Source organism: Cottoperca gobio, chromosome 16, assembly GCF_900634415.1.
Source record: "Cottoperca gobio chromosome 16, fCotGob3.1, whole genome shotgun sequence".
Lineage (NCBI taxonomy): Eukaryota > Metazoa > Chordata > Actinopteri > Perciformes > Bovichtidae > Cottoperca > Cottoperca gobio.
In genome coordinates this window covers 10,256,088-10,282,868 of record NC_041370.1, presented here as the reverse complement: position 1 = coordinate 10,282,868, position 26,781 = coordinate 10,256,088, and the positions used below count along the sequence as shown (strand labels likewise).

The 26,781-nt window shown below is 40.1% G+C and overlaps 3 protein-coding genes and 1 non-coding gene across 6 annotated transcripts; 2 read left to right on the top strand and 2 right to left on the bottom strand.

The window, feature by feature from the left end:
• Positions 1-3,947: 3,947 nt before the first annotated feature.
• On the bottom strand, positions 3,948-8,407 carry rps27.2 (ribosomal protein S27, isoform 2). Of its 2 annotated transcripts, none has more exons than XM_029452068.1 (4): positions 8,337-8,407; positions 7,726-7,834; positions 6,905-7,015; positions 3,948-5,158 (listed from the first exon to the last, which is right to left on the bottom strand). In XM_029452068.1, exons 1-4 carry the CDS (start codon positions 8,340-8,342, stop codon positions 5,130-5,132), a joined length of 255 nt encoding a protein of 84 aa, XP_029307928.1. In that variant the 5' UTR covers positions 8,343-8,407; the 3' UTR covers positions 3,948-5,129. The 2 variants fall into 2 exon arrangements, with proteins under 2 accessions (XP_029307928.1, XP_029307929.1); XM_029452069.1 differs by lacking the exon at positions 8,337-8,407 and adding an exon at positions 8,278-8,313.
• Positions 7,104-7,234, bottom strand: LOC115021904 (small nucleolar RNA SNORA13). Its single transcript, XR_003833774.1, has one exon. It is a non-coding gene; the product is annotated as a small nucleolar RNA SNORA13 (small nucleolar RNA).
• A 2,672-nt stretch (positions 8,408-11,079) lies between the features above and the next one.
• On the top strand, positions 11,080-16,541 carry rab13 (RAB13, member RAS oncogene family). 2 transcript variants are annotated; one of them, XM_029452065.1, is made up of 8 exons: positions 11,083-11,647; positions 12,409-12,469; positions 13,091-13,151; positions 13,277-13,354; positions 14,249-14,338; positions 14,641-14,706; positions 14,852-14,902; positions 15,018-16,541. In XM_029452065.1, the coding sequence occupies exons 1-8, from the start codon at positions 11,524-11,526 to the stop codon at positions 15,087-15,089; spliced, it is 603 nt and encodes a 200-aa protein (XP_029307925.1). In that variant the 5' UTR covers positions 11,083-11,523; the 3' UTR covers positions 15,090-16,541. The 2 variants fall into 2 exon arrangements, with proteins under 2 accessions (XP_029307926.1, XP_029307925.1); XM_029452066.1 differs by lacking the exon at positions 14,249-14,338 and having other exon boundaries at positions 11,080-11,647.
• Positions 16,542-17,716: 1,175 nt separating this feature from the next.
• On the top strand, positions 17,717-25,617 carry fam189b (family with sequence similarity 189 member B). Its single transcript, XM_029452051.1, is given in 16 exon segments — positions 17,717-18,068; positions 18,150-19,085; positions 19,185-19,241; positions 19,855-19,962; positions 20,115-20,231; positions 20,818-20,925; positions 21,090-21,250; positions 21,818-21,917; positions 22,001-22,073; positions 22,318-22,615; positions 23,099-23,460; positions 23,544-23,557; positions 23,559-23,586; positions 24,089-24,264; positions 24,405-24,551; positions 24,683-25,617. Coding segments are annotated over 15 exon segments (2,238 nt in total). The 5' UTR covers positions 17,717-18,068; positions 18,150-18,851; the 3' UTR covers positions 24,938-25,617.
• Positions 25,618-26,781: the final 1,164 nt, after the last annotated feature.

Here is a 26,781-nt window from a genome sequence, read left to right as displayed (position 1 = left end):
GCAGGGGCCAGTACTGCCTCTGAGATGATGAGAGATAAGCAGCAAAGCAGAGCCACCTGAAACCTTAACAACCACCCTGATGTAACCCACGAGGGACACACGCTTACACTCATATTTCATCACATTTATCTCCTGTTACCTGGACTATGAAAGACGTCAAACCTGTCCAACCAAATATCTTTTTTTTGTTGCTCTCTTGTCTTTCACAACAATGTGTTTCCATGCAGCACTGTTCGCCGCAGTTTCCGATAAAAAAAGGATCTTGTCATTTAGCAAAGACAGTTGAGGATAATCGGGGAGTGGGGAGAATGGGGAGGTAATCTAATTTGCCTGCCTGCTTTAAGATACAGATCAACCACTCATCATAGTCATTGAGTTTGATGCAAATTATGTTTTAATCCAATCCAGTTACCGTTGCATGTTGGCATTAATAATTGTTTTAAATCTTCAAATTGAACACCAATACATTCCACGTGCACATGGTCTGTGTGTGGGTGTGTATTTGTATGGGAGTAACGTGTTTACAAAACGTTACATGTAGCCTACTTTTTACTTACTAATTACATTTGCAATACAATATATGTACTTCTGCTGCGTTACATTGGACCACACACTTTCTGCTACTTTTATCGATACATTAACAATGAATAATTTGAATATTTATCTGAGATGGTGAGAGATAGGATGGTCCACACACACAGTCACACACAATGCAATATGTGACACAAAGTCTTTCTTTTTCTTTGTTTTCAGCACATATTTCATCATTTGTCTGGTTCTGGTTTTGGCATTAATGACAATTAACGTGCACTTCACATTTGTTAATAACTGTCGAGGACTTAATACATTGATGTAATAAATTGCATCTAATAAAGTTACTCACTACTTTTCTATGAGATACTTTTTTAGTCTTACTCAAGTATTTATTTGTATCAATACTTTTACTTCTTCTTGAGTCAATATAATTCTAAAGAACCAACACTTTTACTTGAGTACCATTTTTGTTTACCTCCCAGTGTGTGTGTGTGTGTGTGTGTGTGTGTGTGTGTGTGTGTGTGTGTGTGTGTGTGTGTGTGTGTGTGTGTGTGTGTGTGTGTGTGTGGCATACTGTTGTAGTGAGGTGTAGGACTGTCTTAGAATCAGAGTACCGAGTTTAAAGTTGTATATCAATAAGCATCTGCTGAGGTGTCTCTTACACTCCCTACCTGTACCTGTGGAGGGGCTTTAAACAGACAAAAAAAGGTTTTCCTAAAAGATTATATAAAGTTCTAGCCATGTAAAATAGATTTTTACCCAGAAACCAAGAGTCTGTCTGTCAAAACCCCTTTGTGTTGTCGTCATGTGTACCAGGATGTCATCTGCACTGCGCTTCGTGTCAGTGTGTGACAGGACACGGCTTGTCTGTGTGGACCCCCGGGGGGCTCCGACAACTCTGGCCTGGACACCGGCTCTGCTGTGCTGGAGGTTGTTACCATGGAGACACATGGGGTCAGCCAGTCAGCTCATCAGTGTTCAGGTCAGTTAATTGTGCGCTGGATGCTAATGATGTGTAATGACTCTGTCCTTGGCAAAGGAGAAACTCAAACAAACAAAATGCTGTCTGTGTGTGTGTGTGTGTGTGTGTGTGTGTGTGTGTGTGTGTGTGTGTGTGTGTGTGTGTGTGTGTGTGTGCGTGTGTGTGTGTGCGTGTGCGTGCGTGTGTGTGCGTGTGTTGTGTGTCTTGTGGGTTTAAATCCCTGTACAGTGTTGGAGGGACAAGTCAGCCTTCCCTGCGTCATATTGTGCTCGCCTTTGTGACAGCCTTGTACAATAGTTTCACACTCACACACTTCTTCACACCCACTCCCTCTCCTGTACACTCTTGTTTGTAATCTTAACACCGTTTCTTTTTCTTTCCGTCCCCAATCCTATTTCATATTACTTTTTCAATCTACAATGTTTCACTTCGCCAAATTTAAAGCTGGGATGAGAATGCAAACCCTTCAGATCAATACTGTAAAATCTCATCTGGCCATGTCTCAGAATGATTTGTATTCCCTTTATCGATCCTGCCGTCCCATCCTCCTCTCTGCGTCCAATTCAGAGATCTGGCACGAATGATTTCAGATTTTGACATCCACTTTTGGTCCCTAGACTTTGTCTGCAGGACAAAGAGCTTTAGCAGTGCCAGAGGAATCCACTAACACCTCTCTCAGTGACCACACTCCCTTCCTGCTATCTCTGTCTTTCTGTATCCAGGGAAATGCACTGTGTTTCACACCACACAAACCAAACTGTCGCTCAGAGCAGGCAAGTGTTGAATCAGGTGTGTCAGGGCAGTCATTGAGCATCTTGGGACAGTGATGGTTTACTACAGGTTAGAGCAGGGGTGTCAAACATACGGCCCGCAGGCCAAAACCGGCCCTCCAGAGGGTCCAATCCGGTCCACGGGATGACTTTGCAAAGTGTAAAAATTAATTGTTTTGATCATAAAGTAAAATGATATATTCTTCAGTTCCAGATACCTGTGACTAAATGTTTTGTGACTTTGTAGATACACTGCGATCTGTAAGTTGTAATGCACATGTGTAAATGATAAACTGAGGCATAACATTGTTGAAATTGCACTTATCTTTCTTAAGAAATGTCAGGTTGTTCATAATGTTTTGTAAAAAGATTAGTTCATTAAATGTGAAAACTTTCAGAATGGAAATATTTGGAGTTGTCGTTATTTACAGATTATTATATGATTTTACTGGTCCGGCCGACTTGAGATCAAATTGGGCTGCATGTGACCCCTGAACTAAAATGAGTTTGACACCCCTGGGTTAGAGGAAGAGCAGCAAGTCCTGAGAGAAGCTGGGTTTATTAATTTGATGTATGGATTAAAGCACAAATGCATAGAGTTGAGAGCGAAGACCAGGATAAACCAACCTCAACCAGCAATCTCACCCATATGCATGTTTTGTCTGTGTGTGTCTATCAGCTTCATGTACCTGAGCAGAGAGGAAAGCTGCAGGGAGAAGCAGGCTGCAGCCTGAGACGTTGCACTGTGGCACCCCCTACCTGCAACTTAACATTCAACAGCCAGTGCTGAAAGTGTCACCACATTATGATCACAACACCAGTAACACACATAACCCATAGCCCTTTATAATCCAATGGCTATGTAGAGTTTCACTGTACTGACAAAGTGTACACTCTCTGCAGATGTGTACAGATGTCGAGCGTATGTTCAGTCTCAGGAGGGCTGTCTTCCAGCTGCTCTTCACTGGGCCTCTCATTTCTCTCTGAGCCTCTTTGTGGGGTCAGTCCCCTCGCTGTCACATCTGCTCCAGGTGTCCCAGAGACGCTGACCTACCTGCCAGCGTTCCACTGCTCCCTAACTGGCTGAGTTTACTGTGATGGATGCTGAGGCCTTGCTCTCATCCCTCAAGGTGTGTCACACACAAGCATACTCAGCTTTTCTTAAATGAGCATTAGATTTAAAGTACCTAATAAATCCCTAAATGCAAAAGCAATGACTTAATATGAAATCTGTGCATCTACATCTTCCCAGCAGTATATCAATCATTCCTTTTGATACAATTAATTTAATTGGTGCAACTGCTACCTGGATCCAGAAAAGCTGCAAAACTGGATGGATGTTTTAACAAATAAAAGATGAAGGTATTCTAATTTCTGCAAAACTCTTCATTGGCCCATTATGAGAATGGGTTTCCAGCTCCTGCAGATAGCAGTAGCGATTTTTAATAATTAAGACATTTTTATTATTATAAAGAAAACAAATTTGAATGCTTGTTCTTTTTGAAAGCTATGCCGTGATAACAATACGTCTTTATATAATTATGACCAATAATCCAGTCGAACACTTTTATTGAAAGTATGAGAACTTTTAAATTATTTAAAAAGTGGAGGAAGTAGTTTATCCTGTATTAGTCCTTCAATAACCAGGAGGCACATCAGAATCGTATTAATCATTTTATTTGTAAGTTGTGTCCAATGTACAAGCAGGACATAAGAAAAGAATGTCACCATAGCAACAAGAAAGTTCTTATTTACTCTCTCTGCTAATTTAATTAATTTCTTTATTCAGTACACAACACAATGCAGTCACTGACCCATACGCCTCAACTAAAGCTGCAGGACACAAATGATTTTAGGCAGTTTATCTCCAACCAAGCTAAGTGTGAATTCATCCCCGATTATCATCTTCACAGGAAGCTTGCAATAACATGTGAATTCACCACCACAATCATTCATAATGAGGACATTTAGTGTTGCTGTGCTCTGTAAGCATCAGGAAACAGAAGCAGAGCCAGCGATGACTTTCCCTGAATCGACCCTCGTTCAGAGCGAGTGGGCCCTGGACCAGGCAGTGATGACAACATTGTCTACCGTTATAAATAAAATGTTGACTTCACTGTAGCTTTAACTTAGCATATATGCATTTAGTAGCAGCTCTAACACATCAATCAACATTCAATCATGCAGCTTTAACATAGTAAAACTGTAGTTAAGGCCAGTTTCTTGAATGTAATTTGCAAATTTCAGCCGCAGTTTGTCTCCATAAAACTGTTCTGCGGTTTTAAAAAGAAGTTTGCATAAATCTATATGCTGAGCAACTGGTTAACGATATCTGTAAGGCTCATTGTACACCCTCAACTTCCTGTAAATGTCTGTGCTTAAACATTGAGGGTGTAATGCAAACAAATGCAAATCACTTGCCCCTGAAAACTGTTGAGGCCACACATCTGTACACTTGGAGGAAACCAATGCCAGAGTCCTCAAATGCCCTGAACTTTAGCAGCACATTTTTAGGTGGTCCTGAGCTGACAAGTCTTTTACCAGACTAATGACATCTAAGAACCTTCAGGCAAAAAGAACAAACTAGATGACAAACATGCAAGATTATTTTTACCAAAAAACAACCTAGGTTTATTAAGAGAGGAATTAATGATAGGTGGTGTTGGTCGGGTCTCGACGATGGCAAATCACTGTGCAGTCCGTAGAGACTTCTAAGATTACATGATTTGTTTCCCCGCTCTCCATCTCCTCACTGCTGAATCAGCTCCATGGCAGTGTTACTTGATGTCCATCAAGTGCTGTTCATTCTCCTCCTAAACTGTGTCCAACCACCTCCGGTCAAACTAGTGCTGTTTCCTCCTGAATGAGCATCCTGAGGAGAGATGGAGACCGACATTAACAAAAAAGTTTGTATATGTTGTGTTTAGTTTTGAGTCGATGGATGCGTTCATTTTATTGTTATATTTTTCTCGCCTTTTTATATCAATGAGGATAGACTACATATTAGAAATGCCTCTTAGTATAACAACACAACTAACAATTATTTGCATTAATGATTTGTCTTGTATGTTCTCGATTAGTAATTAATTGTTTGGCCTGAAAAGGTTGGAAAATATCCATCACAATTTCCCAAAGCCCGAGGAGACATCTTTTAAATGTCTTGGTTTATTGCAACAAGCGGTCCAAAAGATAATCACTTTCATGCAACTGATAGCGCCGTAAAGTGCTAATAAGAGGACCTTGTTGGGGTGTAAATCAGAGGTGGAGAGTGAACTTTCATGCTCAGTTCTTTTAGTTTAATGACTAACCTTCACAAAGGCTGCATTTGTAGCAGGGCTTTAAGCTAGGTTTACAAATAAACTGCGTGCATGTGTCCCCGTCACATTTACAGAAAGAAATTAGGGATGACACGGTGCATCAACAATCTTTAGCGCGGATTAAAGGAACAAGGCAGTATAAATGGTGTGTATAAACTGACGAGGATATAAAAGATAACACTAAAACTCAGGTTGCAGTCTGCCTTTTCAAAGACTGAATCACCTCCAAACACGTGGTTTTAGTGCCAAGGGTTGCACCCATAGTAACTCAAAGTAGCAGAGCGCACTGATAAGCGTGTGGTTACCACGGCAGCAGAGCACCAGATACAGTGGGTGGGACGGTGAGAGCGTCAGTAAAAACAAAACCTTGACATTAAGATCAACCACTTCACTAACATCCTGCGCACAGTACGACTTGTGAAGCAATTCTGATCCAGCTTCTATCAGAAGTAACAGGATAAGCTATAATTCTAAACTATATCCTGTTGTACTTGCTGAAATAAGTCTAAACAAACGTGATGCATTTGTGCGTGCAGTCGACTGTGTAGAAATAGATCAATGATGATGCATTTCTGCCACAACCACAAGAGTCACTGTATGCCTTAGTAGACACCCTTTTCATGAAGAACACAATGAAAGGGCAACACAAAGGCAAATATGTGGGAGTCAGTCGGTCAGCGGTGTATTGAATATAAAGTTGCGTGTACAGTGAAGTTCTGCTACCTGACCGTATCCTAAAGGGCCCAACAAAATAAATCTCTGGGCTGAGTCCAGGTTTAAAGTTGAAAATTCAAACATTCGCAATTCATTTTATTACAAAAAACAATCAATACGTAGTGAAATTGGGGTTTTTATGATGCCCTCTAGAGCAGGTTGCTGCCGGGTAATCCACCCTTGTTAATGCATGTCATGCGTTACAAGCTGATATGACGCATTAGCCTGTAAGGCTCATTGTCAATGATGGATGGAATAAGGGTCTCAAACTTGGCAAGACCAGTCAGATTCAGCAGGTTGTGTATTAAAGACATGGGTACGGGTCTACGTTTTAGGCCTGCCAATAATTATATAGTTTATGGACATGTGGTGCACCAGTGTGGTATTCAATTCAAGTTTTACAGACACGCAATTACAATTACTGCACGATATATTATTAGAACATTATGACGTTTACATACAAATAGACAATAGAAAATGCTGCTGTAAGTAACTTCTATGGCTTGTATCTGTGTGCATTTTTTTGTCTTTTTATGTGGACGTACATTTACATTTGGCATGATCAGGTGGACTTCACTACTGGTTACCTTCTGTAAGGCGAGCTTTCCCTCCTGTAGGCTGGCAGAGGACTGTGGCACAGCCGACACACAGCACTACAGTCTGAGCGTGGCTGAACACTGTGGTGATCTTGTAGCAACCTACAAACAACACACGCATACAAATCATTGGATGGGAGAGCTATTAGAACAACCATTGCTACATAATCAAATGTACTCTTGGTTACTGATATGTCCTTGCAGCGGTTTTGTAAAGGAATTACATGAAACTCATTTAACAAACAATCACAAGTGTCATTGTATGCCTTATTTGACACCCCAATCACTAAGGGAACAATGAAAGGGCAACACATAAAGGCAAATATTTATAATATAAGTCTAATGTGGGAGACGTCCTGCAATCCATTACATAAATAAAATGTATAAAAACACAACTGAATAATAAGCAATTAAATTAAAAGTCCTGCATTTAAATATTTAAGTTTATGTAGCAGCAAAATGTACTCAAATAACAGGTTGCGACTCGTCGATTTTTATTATTGTGCCCAAATTATTGTGAAGTAAGGCACATAATATTACTTGTATAATTCATATTGTGAACCTTTCCACATACTAAAAACAGGCACAGCGCTTTCATTTTAAAAATTCATATTTAATTGTAACTTTCTTTTATTCTATATGTAGGTTTCTACAATTCATTTTGAACTTAATTTTCTCGTAACGTTACTATGATTATGCTCTGCACCAACATTTCATATGTGAAAACCTACTTGTGTACTTTGCACATTAATTTCCCTCTTATCTAAATTATCTATGAGAGTTTGACCAGGTTGCCACGTTAACAAACTGACCTGGACATTTGACATCCATAAAATAGGAATTAGGACTCTGAACGAGACGTTTTTTCTTGTGACACCTCTTTTCCTCCTCAGAGCTCGGGTGCAACAGATCCTTTGCAAGCTGGAAGGAAACAAAAATAACAGTTTATAATACGACATTAGTGTAATAAAAGGATACAATTCAGTTCCGGTTTTAATTAGGCTACTAACTTTACATTATGATTACAGGATGCAAAGATCGCGATCGCTTGACAGCATTTATATGACAGGAAATACGAAGAAACATTAAAGTAAAAGTGCGAACGAAAATGTATTAAATATTTTTAAAGCAATTAAAATGAGTCAATTAAGAAGATTAGTTAAAATATCTGCAAAATTTGAAGTTTAAACCCTCCAAAAAATATCAAGATTCGACTGATGGCCATGAAGGGAGCCGCGTGGGCTGCTTTGTTGCACGTGTTTCGCCATATTGTGTGCTTTTTCACATCTTTACGTTTCCACTACAACAATAAAAACGTTGATTCCAACAGAAACAACACACAGTTTTATAGTGTACGAAATTACCCTCGTCAAAAGGCTTTTTAACGATGTATGGCTATTATAAAAGTCGTAGTGGTACTTACTGGCATGTCTGCGTGTAGAGACTCTCACCGGAAATGTACACTGACTAAGCACCGGAAACGTTTGGCTGACGAGCAAGCAAAGACCCGGAAGAAAGAAGAAGAACATGTTTTTTTTTACATATATATTTGTTTTAAATAACTGTTAATTTATTTTGGGTATTTAACTTTAACTACCTGTTGAAAATGAAACACCTAACCAAACAAAATCATCCAAATGTTTTTTGATAGATTCCTTTTTTATTTTAGTTTTAAATTTAGTTTTTTCATGTAGCATTCCACTGTTAATTGTCCAAAAGCGTCCAACAGACATACGTATTCCAACAATGCTATAAACATTATTTCAAATTTTGCATTGGCAGGTTTAACGATGGGTTGAAAATTCAAGTGTCCTTATTTTGACCCATGCAGAGCTCCAGTCTGGTAAACTATATATTTAATGTAGGATTTGTATTTCAAATAAGTATGCCTAACACTAAAAACTTTAAAAGCGGTCTGTATCAGTTAAAATTTCCATTAAAAAGAAATGTGATAATTGAATCATTTCAAAATTTATATTTTTCGGTTGTGACATCAATGGATAGTTAAGAATTGGGAGTTGTTTAACTTTTGTTCTATTTTTGGGATGTAGTATAGTAAAATGTAAATAGAAAAATATACATTTTGAAATTATTAAATTATCACATTTTTCAATTATACATGTCAGGCTGCCTGGGGGGCGGGTCTAAGCGCCCGACTCAACTTACGTCTGATTGGCTGGCCGCGGCCGCTCGTCTCAACTTTTAACAACTACATCCGGTCATGGCCGTGCACAGATCCTGCTGCTGTAGGTGGGTGTCGTCGGTTTTCCCCTTTAAATGCACATCTGTCAGTGGCGCTAACACATGTGGAAGACTGTGATTAGGTAAATGTACAGACAATATATTGACAGCCATATCTAGTTATTTTCCCGTATTGCCCAGGACGAAAAGACTCGCATATTTAGCTTATTATTATTATTATTATTATACATTAGCCTTGTTATGCACTGTGTGCTTCATAAACACTCTTGGGAGAAGTTTGCCTTCAGGGTTTCTGCCAGAAAGTCAGATTGTAGACGTTGATTAACTGAGAAGGTAAATTAATACTGAGTCAGGAGGAATTAGTGTCTAAATGTGCCTGTGTAACTTAGATGCTCCAAGCAGCTTAGTAGTGTTTGATCTGAATTAAAATCCCTCTTTTCCCTCACCGATCCTGTAGAGACGCTGCTCTTCTCTGGTCATCCTTCTCCCTGGATGTGCACATTCACCATGCAGACCCTCTCATCTCAACTCAGGACATTCCTTCTGCAGCAAACACTCAGCATTTGTCTTTATAAACATGTTTCAGTACACGTCTAGCTCGTTATCAATGTATTGTAGTTGCACATAGTTGTCTTTTATACTACTTTTAATGAGACGGTTAGTGAAAACAGTTGGTACAGCTTCTGTAAGAAACTTCAGTCCAGATGTTAGATTTGTCTGAATTATCACAGGTTAGACACAGCCTTTGATTTTGTACAGTTGTTTGCCCAATACAATAAAACAAATACAAACCAAATAGAATTATGCATCCAGTCTTATGTTTTTTTCTTTCATCCTGCTCTGAGCCTGGTTCAAAAGCAGCAGTTTAGTATCCATATTGTAACAATTCAGAAGACTCTGTGCTTACCAACACTTTACCCTAAGGTAACTTTAGTGCAGGGGTGTCAAAGTTAATCACAGAGAGGGCCAAAGTTTAAAAACTGGGACTACATCGAGGGCCAAACAGAGTCAACATTTATTGAACAGGATAGACATTGGATAATATTCATATTATCGAGGGCCAGATATAATTGTGTAAATGGCCTTGAGTTTGACATGTCTGCTTTAATGGGTATGGTCTGCCTGACTACTTTTTCCATCTTACACTTGTTAAGCATGAGGAGAACAGAGTATGTACCCAGAAGATCACACAAGAGATTGTAGCTTCTTGTGGCTTCAAGGTATGCCATTTATTTATGTTTTATCTCGTAGCTTGTTTACATGTTATGGGTAATAACATACCGTTGGTATCTCCATGGGTGGATTATGAGACAATGGGGCCGTGGCACAGACATGCAAAAGGGCCCACCACTTCTAGGGGCAAGTCACACACACTCTTGTTTATTATTTTTTTATTTCTTTGTAGTCATTTTGTGTCTCTTTGTAGTCCCTTTGTGTGTCTTTGTGGACATTTTAATCTCTTAGTAGCCTTTTTGTTAGTAAAAAAAAAAAGAAGCTCATCCTTTACCAGCTGCAACATTAAAGTGATGAACAAATGAATGCTTTGATAATTATAATACAATAATATAATATATATTATTCTGAAATGGTAGAATGAGTACTTTTACTTTTCGTAATTGCAGTACATTGTGATGTGTATACTTACAAATGCTACTTTTACTTAAGTAGGATTTTGAATGTAGGACTTATACTTCTAACAGAGTATCCTACTTTTACTTAAGTATATATATATATATATATATATATATATATATATATATATATATATATATATATATATATATCTGAGTACTTTTTCAACAACTTTGAGGAATATAGATTTAATTTAAAATGTAGTTCTTAAATAATAATGTATTATAACCCTCACGGTGTGTGATAACCTCTGCGGGTGACTTCGTTAGGTTGATTAAACGGCGCCACCTCGTGTACATGCCGGGCAGGTCCGAGCCGTTACCATGAAGCACTCCCACACTACGTAGCCTTTCAGCGGATCTGGTTTTTTGGGAGGCAGAAAAAACACGTAGCCGCCCCGGTATGCTTGTAAACGGAGTGATATTGACTTTTGGATGACAGCCAAATGAATCTTGAACAGATCTGGTGTTGAAGACTTACTGGCGGTAGACAGATCAACTTTGGATGGAGTTTATTTTTGTTTTTGCAGCGCAGTCCAAACAGAGCACAGAGGCACTGAGGGGGATCGGAATTTACCGGTGACAAGTCTGAGAGGAGGAAAAAAAAAAGAAGAGGATCCACTCGTTACATGGAGTTTTAAAAAGCCTGCTTCCTTTTAATCGCAATAACAACCAATATTTTTGAAGACTTGAGTGAGTGCATGAAAAGTACTTTCACAAAGGGACAACTGCAACCTTTTCACTTCCCGATTTAACTTTAAAGAAACTGCTCCAACCATGGCGAAAAAGTATGATTTGCTTTACAAATTGTTACTCATCGGGGACAGCGGAGTGGGAAAAACATGTCTGATCATTCGTTTTAGCGAGGACAATTTCAACTCCACGTATATTTCCACCATTGGTACGTAGTTACAGTGTAATGTTTACCTTCTAACCAACGACATTACTGCACCAGCTTATGATTGGCCTCTCTGAAACTTAGGACATGAGTAATACAAATGTTTGCTGTATGGTTACATTTCATTCTTCTTTTATATCATGCTGTACAAACTGGTTCCAGACTGCTTTCATGTCTGAACTAGTCCGTGCTCTCTCATTACTTTTTCATTTTCCAGTCTGTCTCTTATCTTTTTCTGTCTTTTTGTTTTCCCCTGTTGAATGTTTTTCTCTTGTTGACTGTCTGCTGTCTCTTCCCTGACCCTCTCCCCCATCTCTCCCTCAGATCTCATTCCTCTGACTTGCCTCTCAGAGGGTCGACCCACCCTCATTCCTATCTCTTTTACTATCTCGACGTTCCCAGAAGAATGGTCGGCTTTCTGGCATGCACAGTTTTTTTCTCACAAGAAACCCCCCTCCTCTGCCCCTCACTGTTTGTCTGTCTGTAGGCTTGTCCATCCAGCAGGAAATAAAAACTCAAAGTGTGTCCTGCAGGGCTGTCTTTCCTATATGACTGTCTGTGGATTGGGGTCAAAATCATAATGTGAATCACCATGAATTAGGCTCCAACCCCGCCTGGGTGACCTATATAATCTAGTGTGTGCGTAGTGTTTGTGTGTTGGGTGTGTTGTGTGCTTGGGTGTGTTGTTTCTAGTTTATATTTGAGTGAGTTGTTTTACTTATTCTCTGTCCATTCATTCTCTTCTGCTCCTCTGCTTTTTCTAGGCATCGACTTTAAAGTAAAGACCGTTGAAGTGGATGGCAAGAAAGTGAAACTACAAGTTTGGTAAGAGATGACAGTTGGTTGCTTGTCTGGAAATGCTTTGTACTTTTTTATATGGCTCATCTTTTCCTGAGAGGAAAGAGGAACCTCCCTACTGTTATGTCCAAATCTTATGACAGGGTTAATTGTCTAATTGTCAATCACACATGGCCCGCCACAGAGAGTCACTTCATGTCATACAAGGGTGTTGCTACTGCAACATTATGGTTAAGGTTATTTTATTGTCTCCTATGGGGGAAACAATTGTCTTGGAGAAATGGGAAATTGCTGCATCAAGGCCAGACATCATAATAAAACACATTAAATACAATCGCAAAAACATGCACACTTTTATTACATAAATTACGCGTAAGAAAACGTCTCACTTTACGTGTTTAAAAGCAAAACCATGATCTGTAAAAAGTTATCTGAGTGCATCCCTACCCTAATGGCTATCCTCCAGGAGTTAGCCATTGATCAGTTTAACTGACAGAAGGAAAGATTACTATAGCACTGTAAAAATGCACATTATATGCATCGTCCTGCACTTCAACTTTCTTTCGACAGTTGTAATTTAAAGTTTTTGCACGTCATTCATGCATCAGTGAACATTTTTCTTACTCTGGCTGTGTGTGATTTGCGCAGGGACACAGCAGGGCAGGAGAGGTTCAAGACCATTACGACAGCCTACTACAGAGGAGCCATGGTGAGCACAGGATGTCTGCAGAACAAGCAGACTGGATAATCATGGCTGACATCATCGTCCCTTTGTGCTCGCTCTGTACCTTTTGACTGATTTACTTAAATCCTCTCTCTCTGTCTCTGTGTCAGGGCATCATCCTGGTGTACGACATCACAGACGAAAAATCCTATGAAAACATCCAGAACTGGATGAAGAGCATCAAAGAAGTGAGACTCTTTCCCCTCAGTCATGGCAAAGATAATGAGGAAATAGTTCAAAAGAGTGCTTAGTCAGTTGGTTATATATTAGTCATGATTACGCTGCCACAGCAAAGCAGGGTCATTGCACAACTGGTGATTTTAAAGGGTCAGTTCACCTAAATCATACGAAAAGCACTATCTTTCCACTGAACAAATTAAGGCTGCACCTAGCCATTATATTCATTATCGATTAATGTTCTGATTGTTTCCTCGATTCATTTAAGAATTTGTCTATAAAATGTCATAAAACTATAAAAGATTCCATCACAGTGTCACAAGGTGATATTTTCAAACGTTTGATTAGCAGTTCAAATCCCAAATATATTTAGTTTATATTCAAATTATTATTATTTTTAAACATAGAAAAGCAGCAAATACTCATATTTCCATCCATCCATCATTTACCGCTTATCGGGGGTCGGGTCGATCGTGGACAGTTTGGTAGTGACATGAAACAATGAGCGAGATATTGTATGATATAGGTCTTAACTGCTATTATACCCGGACGTCCATAGCCACTACATTAATGATGTTTTGGAAAGGTAAAATAAGTTTACAAATGACCATTAGTGTGTGTGGTTCTTAATCATACAAAGCTTTGGATTGAACTCAAAAAACCTAACGGTGTGCAAAAAAATATTGTGAAATCTGTTATCTAGAGAATGAATTTCAAAAACCTTAGTAGATCAAATCTAAATCTGAACTCTGCAAGGCGTACTAACCCTTTAACTATTCAGACTTGATGTAAAGATGTCTGCTTTCCTTCACTTTGATCTTTTCTTAGATGTACCCTCGGCTAAGCAAACTTTCTTGTAGACAAGAACTCAAACTAATCAATTAACTGCATTCCCTCTTTCCCAGAATGCATCAGCTGGGGTCAGTCAAATGTTACTAGGCAATAAGTGCGACATTGAAGCAAAGCGGAAAGTTTCAAGGGAGACAGGAGAGAAGGTGAGATGACCCAAACATAAACTTAACTTTTCCCTATATATGTGTTGTAGTATTTTCCTTGCTGTTACATAAATGTTTAAGTGGTGTGGTAGATGGAGTATAGTCAGAGATTTCAATAGAGATGATTACTTGTTGACTCTTTCTGTCTTTTAAATACTGTATATGAGGGAGTGATTGTTTGAGGAAGGGATTGAGTGTGTCACTCAAGTGTTTGATGTTTCCGCTTCGCATTTACTTTAGATAAGAAGCAGGAAGTGATTCTTTGCCTTATCCTAACCTACTGTTCTGCTCTGCTTTGACAGTTGGCAAAAGATCATGGCATTAGGTTCTTTGAGACGAGTGCAAAGTCCAGCATTAACGTGGATGAGGTGAGCCGCAATGTTGGTTGACAAACAAAACAGTGTCTTCATACCTCATTAAACTTGAGCTCATGAGTGTGTTTTGTTATTGTGTGTTAATAAACTTAACTTTAATTTTCTCTCACTTTTTTACTTTTCTTTTCTTTTACTTAAGTCTTTTCTGGCTTTGGCACTCGACATACTACAGAAATCCAGCAAGAAACCAGTAAGTTATACCAGATAAATACCAAACTGAAGCATGTGTTCCTCCCTTGATATAAGACTTTATGTTATACATGTCTGTAATTTCTACTCTTTGTCTGTATTTCCTTGTTTCACAGGGTCCCACAGGCCGAGAGGTGAAAATCACGAGCAGTACAGAGAAAAAAACCTCCAAATGTGTTCTTCTTTAGATATGACGCTGGCCATCACATGTAAGAAATCGCCATACAAATTTAAGAGCACATCAGTGTTACGGGGGAGAAATACAGTACAGCAGGTTTTCTGTCTCCATCTGGTGGACTATCGTAGCAAAGACACACACCCAAACTACTTTTGTGCTTTCGTTCCACAAAAGCATATACATTACAAATTATACATTCCTCCTTTGAGCTGAAATATTATTAAAGTGATTGTGCCTGTATTCCAAATTGAACATATGTTCTGCAACCTCTCCTGTGATAGTGTTATTGTATTATTTACTGTATTATAGTATCATGAAAATGTTGCGGTGACTCCAAACAGATCACTGACACAGCATTTCACCAAGCAGTTCCCAACATGTTTGGTTAAGCTGTACATTTCTATTTCCAGCTTGTATTTCTTTGACTTCTCACCACATTATCGTCTCTACAACAGCACTGCTTACAGTCTTACAGAATTTTAGGAACCATTTCATTAATTTCTTATGTGTGAGCACATACTGTTGAGTGTTTAGGGGCCCTAGTGGCAGAGGAAGAGTTGGATGGAAAGTATTTTTACTCACATACAATGGTTTGAATGCTGGACAGAAAAAAACATTGTTGGTTAACAATGTACTTTGACTCAGTTCACTGTTTGAAATTCAAGGATTTGTATAATATTACATCAACAGCACAGACAAGGTGACGTCCCATTCTTGCAGTGCCATATACGAAAGCCTTTTGTTTCCCCACATTTTAGTGGACCAGAAATATATTGCAGAGATGTCACAGACTGAACATGATTAAATGTTGGAAACTTCTGTAGTTACATTTCATTATGTTTATGTTGTGCTTATGGAATTGATTAAATGTTTCAGTATTTTATTTCATTCAATAGAATCTACAGTAACAGATGCCAATTAACATTAAACCCTGAGTCTATAGCATGGATATGTTTGGGTTACGTCCCATAAGAGAAAAGTGAAAACATGCTCTTCACATTAACAAGTTGATGGATGCATGGAGTTGAATCTGAAACAAACACGGGTGGACAACAAGCTACTTTAACAAATGAATGGATTGAGAATGTGGACGATAGGAACAGAGATAAGTGCAATATGAGAAGATGAGTGGAGAGATAAAAGAATGACGGATAAAGTAAGCGAATGGACAGGATGCGAGGGAAGCAGCAGCGCCTTTTATCCGAAGTGCCTGGTTAATCTCTCACTAAACACTACCACACATTAGCTACATCTGACAAGACAGTCTCCCTGTTCATGCTATTTCCGATAATTCAAATGATTATGATTAATGATGCTTATCTGATCCGGACAGACATACTGTATTTCCTGTATCTGCTTTTTATGCATTTCTTTCACATTCAGTGTCTTTTCAGACCTGCCACAAGACTTTGTATGACGTTTACAGACCTGCCACTTGATAAATAAAAAGGCTTAACATTAACATGATGAGTGTGTTGTAGTTTGTATGTTGGCATGTCAATTTTATTTAAACAGATCAAAATTACAAATCACTTTTTTCAATTTGGATAAGAAATGGATGGACAGATATGCAATAGATGTGGTATTGTTTTTGTATTATTTTGTATCCTTCTGTGTTAAGGGTTAAGCTTGCAACTTTTTGATTAATGTACTTGTTATTTTATAATAATAATAATAATAAATAATAATAATAATAACTTTATTTATATAGCACCTTTCAAAACTACCATTGAAAAGTGCTTCACAGACAAAGACCATAAAATAAAGCAGGAGAGAGAAAACAAAATCACTTTCAACAAATGGAAACACATAAATGGAAACACATAAATCAGCAGCGGTGCGCAAAAGAACAATGAATTAACAAGTTACAGATGGAATAATTAAGAAAAAGCCAAACAGTAGAAGTGAGAGTGGCTGTTTAACATTTTTTTGTTAAAGTTAAAACAGAAAAGGTAATACATATGTATATATATATATATATATATATATATATATATCAAATAAAAGCTATATAATCTTAATACCATTTACAAAAATAGGGTATTTTGATACAACTGTTTACAGGTCAACTACATCAGACAGTATAGTCTTCCCTAACATCCAGATGCAGAGTATTCACATACCAGGCCTCTTACATAACCGGAAACAGAACTTGTTTTTACACCCTCTAAGTGTGTGTTTGATTGCAGTTTACAGTTAAAGAGCAGAAGGTGGCTTTGTGTCTCAAGGACACTAATGGACACTAAAGTAAAAATGTCTGTTGACACACGGTGTTGGTAAATATAGAGGCTTAAATTAGACCACGCACCTATAATGAATACTCATTCTCACTACTAGGTCCCCCTTTCCTTCTTTTTAAACACTATCCTCCCAACAGCAGCGGTCAGTGAGTTGTCCCCCCTCATTGCTGCTGCAGCAGGAGCCTGTCGCTCAGCAACCGCCCCTCCTTTCCAGCATCAGCACCACGACGGTGTGCGCGCGCTCTGCCTGCCGCATCTTCAAGTTGCCTGCACGTCCTTGCGTGCTTTGTCATCACGCAGGGCAGGTTTCGGTTTGCAAACACGATACATTTCGTTCCCAGAGCTGTACCGAGGACCAGCGGAGGACAGGGCAGCGGAGGGAGGGGCGAGCTAAAAGAAGAATTACAAATAAACCTGGATGGATTTAAAGATGTTATCCCGGACATAGATGGGATATGTTGTTATCTTCATGTGACGTCTGGTGGTGGGAGGCAGTAAGGTAAACGTCCGGGATACATACACACACACAAACACACGGGCTGAACGGGATGCCCGCGTGACTGCAGGGAGGAAAGAGGCGGCGGAGGAGGAGGAGAAGGGGGGTCTAGGTGTGTGGACAACCGCAAAACCCCCGAGGTAGAGTTGTCAAAGATCGAAAGCTGTGAGGAAAAGAATAATTCAAGCCTGGCTGCTATTTTTGGTGCAGTTTGAAAATCGATGGAGGATATTTTTTTCCTGTTCACGTCGAGGTAATTAGTCTCTCTTCCCGAACGAACCGATGTGATCTTAGGACTCTGATCTCAACACCGTCTTTTTGTTTTCTGTGACAGGATGAGGACCAAACATAAGGTCGCGTGAGAGGAGCGCACAAGTTCGAATGTTGCTCCTCCTGATGATTGGACTCACGGACTGACCGGCTCGTGTCATTTATGCTTGCTGGGGGCGAAACAACGAGGGATCAGCTGCTTGCTTTGGGATGCTTTAAAATTTGCGGCCTGCTGCTCGGGTCTCCAGTTACCGCAATGCCACTGGCGAGAGGAGGGAGAGCTGGAAGACAGAAGATGGAGAGGAGGAAGCAGCAAAAAGCAAATGAGTATAACAAAAACAAGTAGCCCCATTTATGTGATTGTGTGTTAATGTACTCTATAGGCTATAGTGGCCTGTGAAGTGCATGGGGTGAAATAGACACTGTATTGACTTAAGCTATCTTAGTATCATGGCCGAAACATCAGATGAGTTGAGTGTGGTGGCTGTGAGTGTATAGTAGCTGCTCAATTCTCAACTTTCTGCTGACAAAGTTCTTGGACTCACTCACTGGACTACAGTGCGCACCATGGGCCATTGCGCAGAACCTATGGTACCTGGCAGTGGAGAGCTTGGTGCATAATTGTGACAGAGTGGAGCTCTGAAGCCAGCATTTATGTCTCTCCCTCTTCTGTTCGCCTCCACTTCTACCCACACAACTGAATTTGGTTTTAGGAACTCAAAGTAAAACTCTCCCAGCCTCCTCCACACACACCAACGAGCCTGACATGCCTTCACCGTCAGACTCCAGCAGCGTGGCTTCGGCTTCTGGGTCTCGAGGCTGGTCTGACAGCCGCAGGGGCATGTCGGGACGGGGGCCTGGTGGGGCACGGTTACTCCTCTACTTAGGTCTGTGCCACCTGGGCCTCGGGGCAATGGTCCTGGCCTTCTCTTTCACCAGCATGGCCTTCACCTCCTCAGCCCGTGTGAGGCAGTCCTGTCCATTCTGGGCTGGCTTCTTTGTAAGTGTAAATCTGACTGAAAACTTACAGTATTGAGAATATAACAGCTGAGATCCTGAAAGCTGTGTTTTCTCATGTGTGTGTGGTGTCTGTTTGCAGGTGGTGGCATCAGGGATAGTTGGAATAATCTCATGGAGGAGACCTCTGACGCTGGTGGTATGTATGTTTCCATCTGATAAAAGGAGCATTCAAGTCTTTCAGCTACAGATGTAAAACCATGTGCAATGGAGCAATGCTGGATTACCAACATGGTAAAGAGGACCCACAGGGGTTCAGAAACCCCATGTGTCAACCACGTTATGGTAATTTGATTAAATGCAAATTAGTCAAGAAATATGCACCACTATGATATCAACTCAAGTGAGGGGTTGAGAAAACAATCTTGCCACAGGGTCCTTTTAGTAGCTGTTCTCAAGCAATCAACCACATCACATGATCTTCAGCAGATGGAGTTTTCATGGAATTGTACATGGTCACATTGACATCTTTTTCTGAGCACTTTAAGGACTTCTCGTCCATGTTGGCTTAAAAGTTGACTTTGACTTTGTAAACAAGACAAGACATGGAGGGAAAAACGTTTCTATCCAAAAATCTATCTTGGTACTTCACTCATTAGTTCCTGTTCTCTGGCTGAATGTATGTTTATCAGTGAAAGCACCTAGCATAGTCTTTGGGTGAAAGAATAAAACTCTTCACACTCTTGGCCCTCCATGGCACAAGTGTTGTCACCTTGCTCCAAATCAAGACACGGCTCTGCGTTCCCCCACAGGTGTCACTGTTCATGCTGCTGTCTGCAGTGTGTGTGATCCTCAGTCTGGCCGGCTCGATGCTCTCCTGTCAGAACGCACAGATGGTTAAGTCAATGCTCACCTGCCAGGTACACAAAATGATGCAAGTGTTGTTGTCTGCCTCATGCTGAAATGCCCTTCAAGCCAGGTGCATGGGGAACGTGTCAGGAATAATTGTGAATATGTTTTTAGTGTGCAGTTCAGTGCTTCACACCAATCCTCTGTTTGGGAATGTGTGTAGGTGGAGAATGGTGTGTGTGTGTGTTGCGCACCCACTCACTCCTGCTCCATCACAGAAGAGGAGACCCTGATCCTATACCTGAACGCTGACTGTCACTCAGTCAGACATCAGCTGAAGGTGGGTAGGAGGTTTTATCAGTCAACCATTAAAGGATAGGTTCTTGCTGTAATCATTCCTCGTGTTCATACTGGCCATTTAAAGATCTCTAATGTACGATGTAAGTGATGGAGGACAAAGAACAAAGTTATTGTTTTGTGCACAAATGTATTCAAAAGTTTATCTGACATTAATATGAGGCTTAAGCAATTTTAGTTAATTTATTTGTTTATTTGTCAGAGAGAATGCAAAAAACATTGTAACAGGTTACAATAGCATGGGACAGATATACAGTTGGTATAGTTGCATGTAGGATTTCTCGCAAAGGCTAATTTGCGACCTGGTTAGACCTTTCTGCTTAAATAGGTCATACAACCAAGTGGATATCTTCAAAGTTACAGTGTTTTATTACAACATTTTATCTTTTTGTTATCCTTCCACAGCAGCTCAACAGGGAAACACTGTCCAGGGAAAAACAAAACCTGTTCCAATATTCATATAAAAAATATAAAATTGTGATTCTATCATATACATGTGACATATTCCCGACAATAAAATGCCGTCACGTTGTGAGATTTTGATTTTCTGAATGCTTATTTCTCTAAAGGACCTTTTGTTCAGTGCATGCGGTCTCAGCATTCTCTCCACCATCATCTGTACTCTGTCCACTGTGACCTGCAGTATCCACATATTCTCTCTGGACCTTGTGCACCTGGTGAGTACAGACACAGCACATTTGACATTTACCGGACTGGTTTTTTTTTTTTTAGTACTCAGCAATAAACTACACAGCTGCATATTTGAGGAAATACTCGTGTAATACCCCATTACATTTATCTGTTGTAAGATCTTAATGTGTTTACCATTCTGCCTGCCTAGCTGGCCCCACATCGCTCTCGCTCAGTCAACCCAGAATGCACCACTCCTCAGGACGCCTTCCTGACCAACATTATGGACTTTGAGGAGTTTGTCCCACCCATCCCTCCACCCCCCTACTATCCTCCAGAGTATACCTGCAGCTCTGAAACAGACGCTCAGAGGTAGCACATTTAATAAGCATTATAATACATCAACATCACTGGTGTGCAGTGTCATACAGAGTTCGTACTAAGTCTTATAAGTTTGGAAAATGCTTAATTTGAACTGTCATGTTTTCAAGGTTAGGAATATGATTGAATTTGATTATTCTCCTTGAAAAATGCTTGATTTTCAATATAATCTGTTTTTTCATCTACCCAATCACCCATGTAAACCAAAAATCTTTTAATGTTTGAAATGAAACAATCCTGACGTCATATTTGTTTGTTGTCTCCCGGCGTCCCACACCAGACTCGCTAGCTAATCATTAAATAATCATGCTCAAAACAACCAATCAAAGTGAATATAAACAGCTGGTAAAATAAACAAATGAATAATATATACTGTGGGTATAAAGGAATTCTGTGAACAGTTTTTGTTTTGCAATTAGATTTTTCGTAACAATTTAGATGTGATGATTGACATTTTTGGTTTGGAAAAGTGCCAGATAAGTGCTTCAATGTTTATGCTTCAAATGGTCATGCACGCCATTAGAATACATACGCATTGATTTTTCTTTTCACACCCAGCATCACTTATAATGGCTCCATGGAGAGCCCTGTTCCTCTCTACCCCACTGACTGCCCCCCTCCTTATGAAGCTGTGATGGGACAAAGAGCTGCAAGCCAGGTGAGTGTGTGTGTGTGTACGTGTGTGTGTGTGTGTGTGTGTGTGATGTCCTTTGCTGACCCTTGTCTTTTTTGACCTTCAAGGCAACAGTGTTTGACCCCCACGGCACTGAGCTGTCTGGAGAGAGAGGGACTTCTACTGCCTTCAGTGGAGAAGGTGAGAAGAGTTTTAACTTGTAGTTCAAGAATGTGCTGAAAGGAAATGTGGGGATTTGGAAAAAAAGGTGATCATGAAAATCATGCAAAAATAAAATGTCATGATAATAAAATGGGCCATTAGTTAAAGTCAGTTATTACTTACAGTATTTTAAGGACATACACACACTAAAGAAATGCTTAATCTGTGCTCAACTGAAACAAAATGTGTCACTTCATAATAAAGAATGACCTTTCTTTATTAGTGTCCATGGACAGTGGATCTTTGTTGATGTCAGAGATTGTGGACATCCCTGATGATTCCTCGCCCTCTGAGGACTCCTGTCTGCTGGAGGTTGCGCTAAGGACCCAGGGGGAGAGGGGCAACAGGAACGTTAGTGAGGGGGGAGACGGAGGAGACGGTGGGGAGTACATTAGTTTTCGTGGTCCCCCGTCTCAGACGCCAGAGAGTCCTCTGGCAGGAGGACCGAGAGCCAGGAGTTACCTCAGAGGAGAGAGGTCCAACTCCTGCTCTTCACCCAGCACAGCAACCACCACATACAGGTGAGGACAAACCCACATGCAGACACAATGTATTATTATTATTATTATTATTATTAATAATAATAATAATAATAATAATAATAATCAGAATTATAATAATAATTATAATTATAATTATAATTATAATAATTATAATAATTATAATAATTATAATAATAATTATAATTATAATTATAATAAAATGTATTTGTAAAGCACTTTTCATACAATAAATGCACCACTAGAGGAACATAGACAGAATGGAAAATAAAAAACATTTTATAATAAAAGGAAAAATAAGGTTTTTAAAAAAAACATGAAGTAGAATGCATAACATAAGATGGAAAATAAAACACACTGAATGATAATAATACAAAATAAGTACAGAAATATTAAAATAATTACCCATATTTGCAGCATGCACATGTACATAAATAAACACTAATAATATAAGAGCTCTAAAGTAAATGGTATTATTTTGTGTCCTCCTGTTTTGTTCTGCAGGTCTCCAGTATTGCGTCGGCAGGCCGTGCTAGCTAGTAGCTGTTCCCAGCTAGAAGCGATAGGGAGGTCAACTTCTCCTCATCGATCCTCCATCCCGGAGTTTCAAGTTCGACCCTCCACTCCCTCACGCCAAGGAACAACCCCAACCTCTTCTGATCCTCCCATTTCATCCTCCTCAGCTGCCATTGAGCCGAGTGGTGGTCTGGGTAATGGGTCACTGATCCCAGGCCAACCATTGTACCTTCGACGAAGGGCTGGGCAGAGTGAAAAGGATGGAGAGAGTGTAAGAAGAGATAGTGAAGGGCTCCTACGTCTTGTGAGGTCACACAGTGAGCCAGGCCTCGGCTCCTCCACTGACACTGGTAAGTCAGACATTAAAAGGAGCAGATTTCCCATGGTACTATTTAAATGTCCATAACTCGTCCTTGTATCTCCTCTTCTCCAGTTGACTTTGGCTCAGGGAGGCAGCAAAGTATCTATAGACACAGGTAAGAACTTAGAGTATATTTAAAGGGCATAACATCCTGGGTTAAAATCTGGCTTTGTATGTAGTATGCAGATATACATTAATAATAAGCAGAAATGTTTCTAACAGCCGACAGATATCCATTTTCTGCTGCCTGGTGTGTTTGTTTTGCGTTTGTGTATTTTTTGTCCGGTCTTTTGCCTTAACTCTTGTTTATGATGTTGCCAATTTAATGTCAGAATGGTAGTGATTCTGCTGTTAAATTGTAGTAACCTTATAGTTTCCCTTTTTTCTTGTAGTCAGGGATTAGGTTTAGCATTGCAACTTTTTCTTTTTGTGTAGTTTATTCAGTATTGGGTTTTTATTTCTAGTCAGTCCTAGTTGATTTGTTATTTTGGCCTTGTCTCTCCCTCAAGTTAAATTTAACTGTCTGTATCTGGCAATAAAAAGATGAGAAAATGTGCAAACTGACTCCTGATGAGGGCCAATCTCTTTCTCTTTGTTTCTGACTCCATATCTCATAGGGCCATCCTCCGAGGCATGTCTGCTGCCCCGCGCCTCTTTGCCTCCTGCTGCAGCTCTGCCAAGGAAAGGCAGCATGAAATCAGCAGCCACAGGGGTGCAGGTCCCCTCCAAACCTCCCCCCACCTCACCACTGCATTTACCTAAAGACTGCCACCGTTCCCTAGGAGACCTCAAGGTTAGTCAGAAAATAGATGATACAAAAGGAACAAACACCTAAAAATACAATAGTTGACACATCTCGTGAAATTCTTAGCTGGACTATTGTTTACCTGTCTTATTTCTGTATATCTAATTCACTTTTTCATTTTCCTTCAGGTGACTCGGGGTCTGGTGGCACGCTTCCTGCAGCGCTCCAAACGCAACATATCGTCCTCCTCCGAGAATGCTGGGAGCACAGGGCAGGGTCCTAAGAGGAGGAGTGGAGTTGAGGGTGCTGCCAACAACCATCTGCCCTTGGAACAAGTATGTCACCACTTCTAATTAAACTCATTTATTTCCCCCTGTCTCCAGTTCACTACATCAGAATAATTCAGCGTTTATGCGAGTTAAGCAATCTGTACTTTGTCTAAATCTTTGCTTGACAAACTCTCCAGGTGTTGCTGACCCCTTGGAGCATCAGCCGAGGACACCCCAACCATCACTCCCATCACCCTCATCGGCGTGGACACCACCATTCGCATAGTGACAGTCGACACAACCGGCACCACGGTATTCGAGCGCCAGAGGGTATCCACCTGCGCAGCTGTGGAGATTTAAGCTCCTCGTCCACTGCGTCACTATGTCGATTAGTGACGCCTCATCCACCGCATGGGTCATCAGGAGCTCTCTACTCAGAGTCTGCACTGTGAGGTGGGGAGGAGGGTGAAGGAGGGATGAAGGAGGAAAATGGGATAAATATGAGTTGTTAGGAAGTTGGGAGGAAATAAATCAGGCTGATGAAAAGTCTGAGGCAGTTTAGTGGAGATATCTAGATCTGAAAATGTGAAAGTCTTCCCTCCTTTTCCTCTTTGTCACCTCCGTTTCCTGAAGCCAACTGTGCAAATGGCCTTATTCAGCAGTGGTACTCTTTATCACTAAGAACATCAGCCCAGAGCTCACACTATTTCACTGTTTAAAATCAGTGAAGGGGCACTAGATGCTTATTTCTGGGCAGTGTGATCCCTGTCCTAACAGAATTAATCTGAGGCAACCAACAAGAAGCATCTCTTCTGCTGTATTCTCCACTCCCTCTCTCAATACTAATCTATAGACATACTTTTCCTCAAGATTGGAGACAGAACTCAACTAGCATTCATGCTACAACAACCACTTACTCACATGTACATTCAGTCTTTTACATAACTATGGGTTGCAATATGCTTCTGGCTCTTTTGTACATTGCCATTCATCCACAGGATCGCTCAGGTGAAGTGATCATGGAAACCCTTATTTTGTCTTCCATTGATAAAAAAAAAACAGCATCTCAATAAACATAGAGATGTAAGGATAAACAGATGAGGTTTCACATGAGGACACATGCTCACACATGGAAAACCCTTAGCTGATTTGCTCATTTTGTCTTCCTTTTTGCAATTCAGATACCCACTTACTCCACGTTTTTCCACCTCCACACTGGCATTCAAAAAGTCAGTCAGCATTTTTAACATTGACATTAATGCACGCCACAGACACATGCTAAGCGTTTGAAATGTATTCTCTGTGGGTGGCCCCTGGTGACGGTGGTATGATTTGCATATGTGCATGTTTTGCTACAGCCCCCGAATACAGCAGGAACCTTGTGCATTCAACCCTGACCGTCTGTGTAACTACGTAACATGTCCTCAGAATGTCTTTAACTGCATGTTTTGACAATGCTTCTTACTTTTTTTCCTCTTGCACCCAAGACCTATGATAGTATCCATTTGAAATGTGTTTGTGTTAATAGATAGGTGAAAGGTTAAAGTCGAAGATGTGCAGTGCTCCCAAGGTTTTCTGCCAGATGGCTCCAAACATGCCTCTGCAACCTAATTTGCAGTTTCAAGTACACAGGCATATCTGTAACACTGGCTAAAGCAGCCGGATCCTGTAAGATAAGAGGTGTAAATTGCACTGTGACTCTGATGACATGACGAGTCTTTTGCAATAAATGTACAGAAAATTTAGTTTTGGGGTCGGGCTTTACACTGTGTGTTGGCACGGTTTTCTTTGGACTTGCAGGGGTTGTGGATAAATGAAAAAAATAAGCTTTGGGCTGCTGAAAGTGAACATTGTTCTGGCAGCTCTGTATTTTGAAGTATATTAATATTTGTGTCAGATTGGAGTTTTTTTCTTTGGAAAGTATTTTTGGTGTGCTCACTAAGTGATGATATTGACTCCAGATCAGAAAAGGCACATTTTGGAAACATTCATTAGTATGTACCTAATTTAAAAAATGTACACACATACACACTTAGCCTGCACACAGATACAGGCACACTCATACACTTCCTTATTAAGGCACTGAGCTGTAATTCTACCTCCTGTCTTGCATAAAACATTATTTATTTGAAGAAATGTATAGCTGTATGGCAGGCCTAACAGGATAGAGCCTTGAAACCTGAATAATAAATGTATCTAAATATGACACATATTCCAGATTTTAAATGCAGTGTCAATGGCAAAACGTTTATTGCAAGTTATGTATTTCAAAATATGAAATAAATGATAGACATCA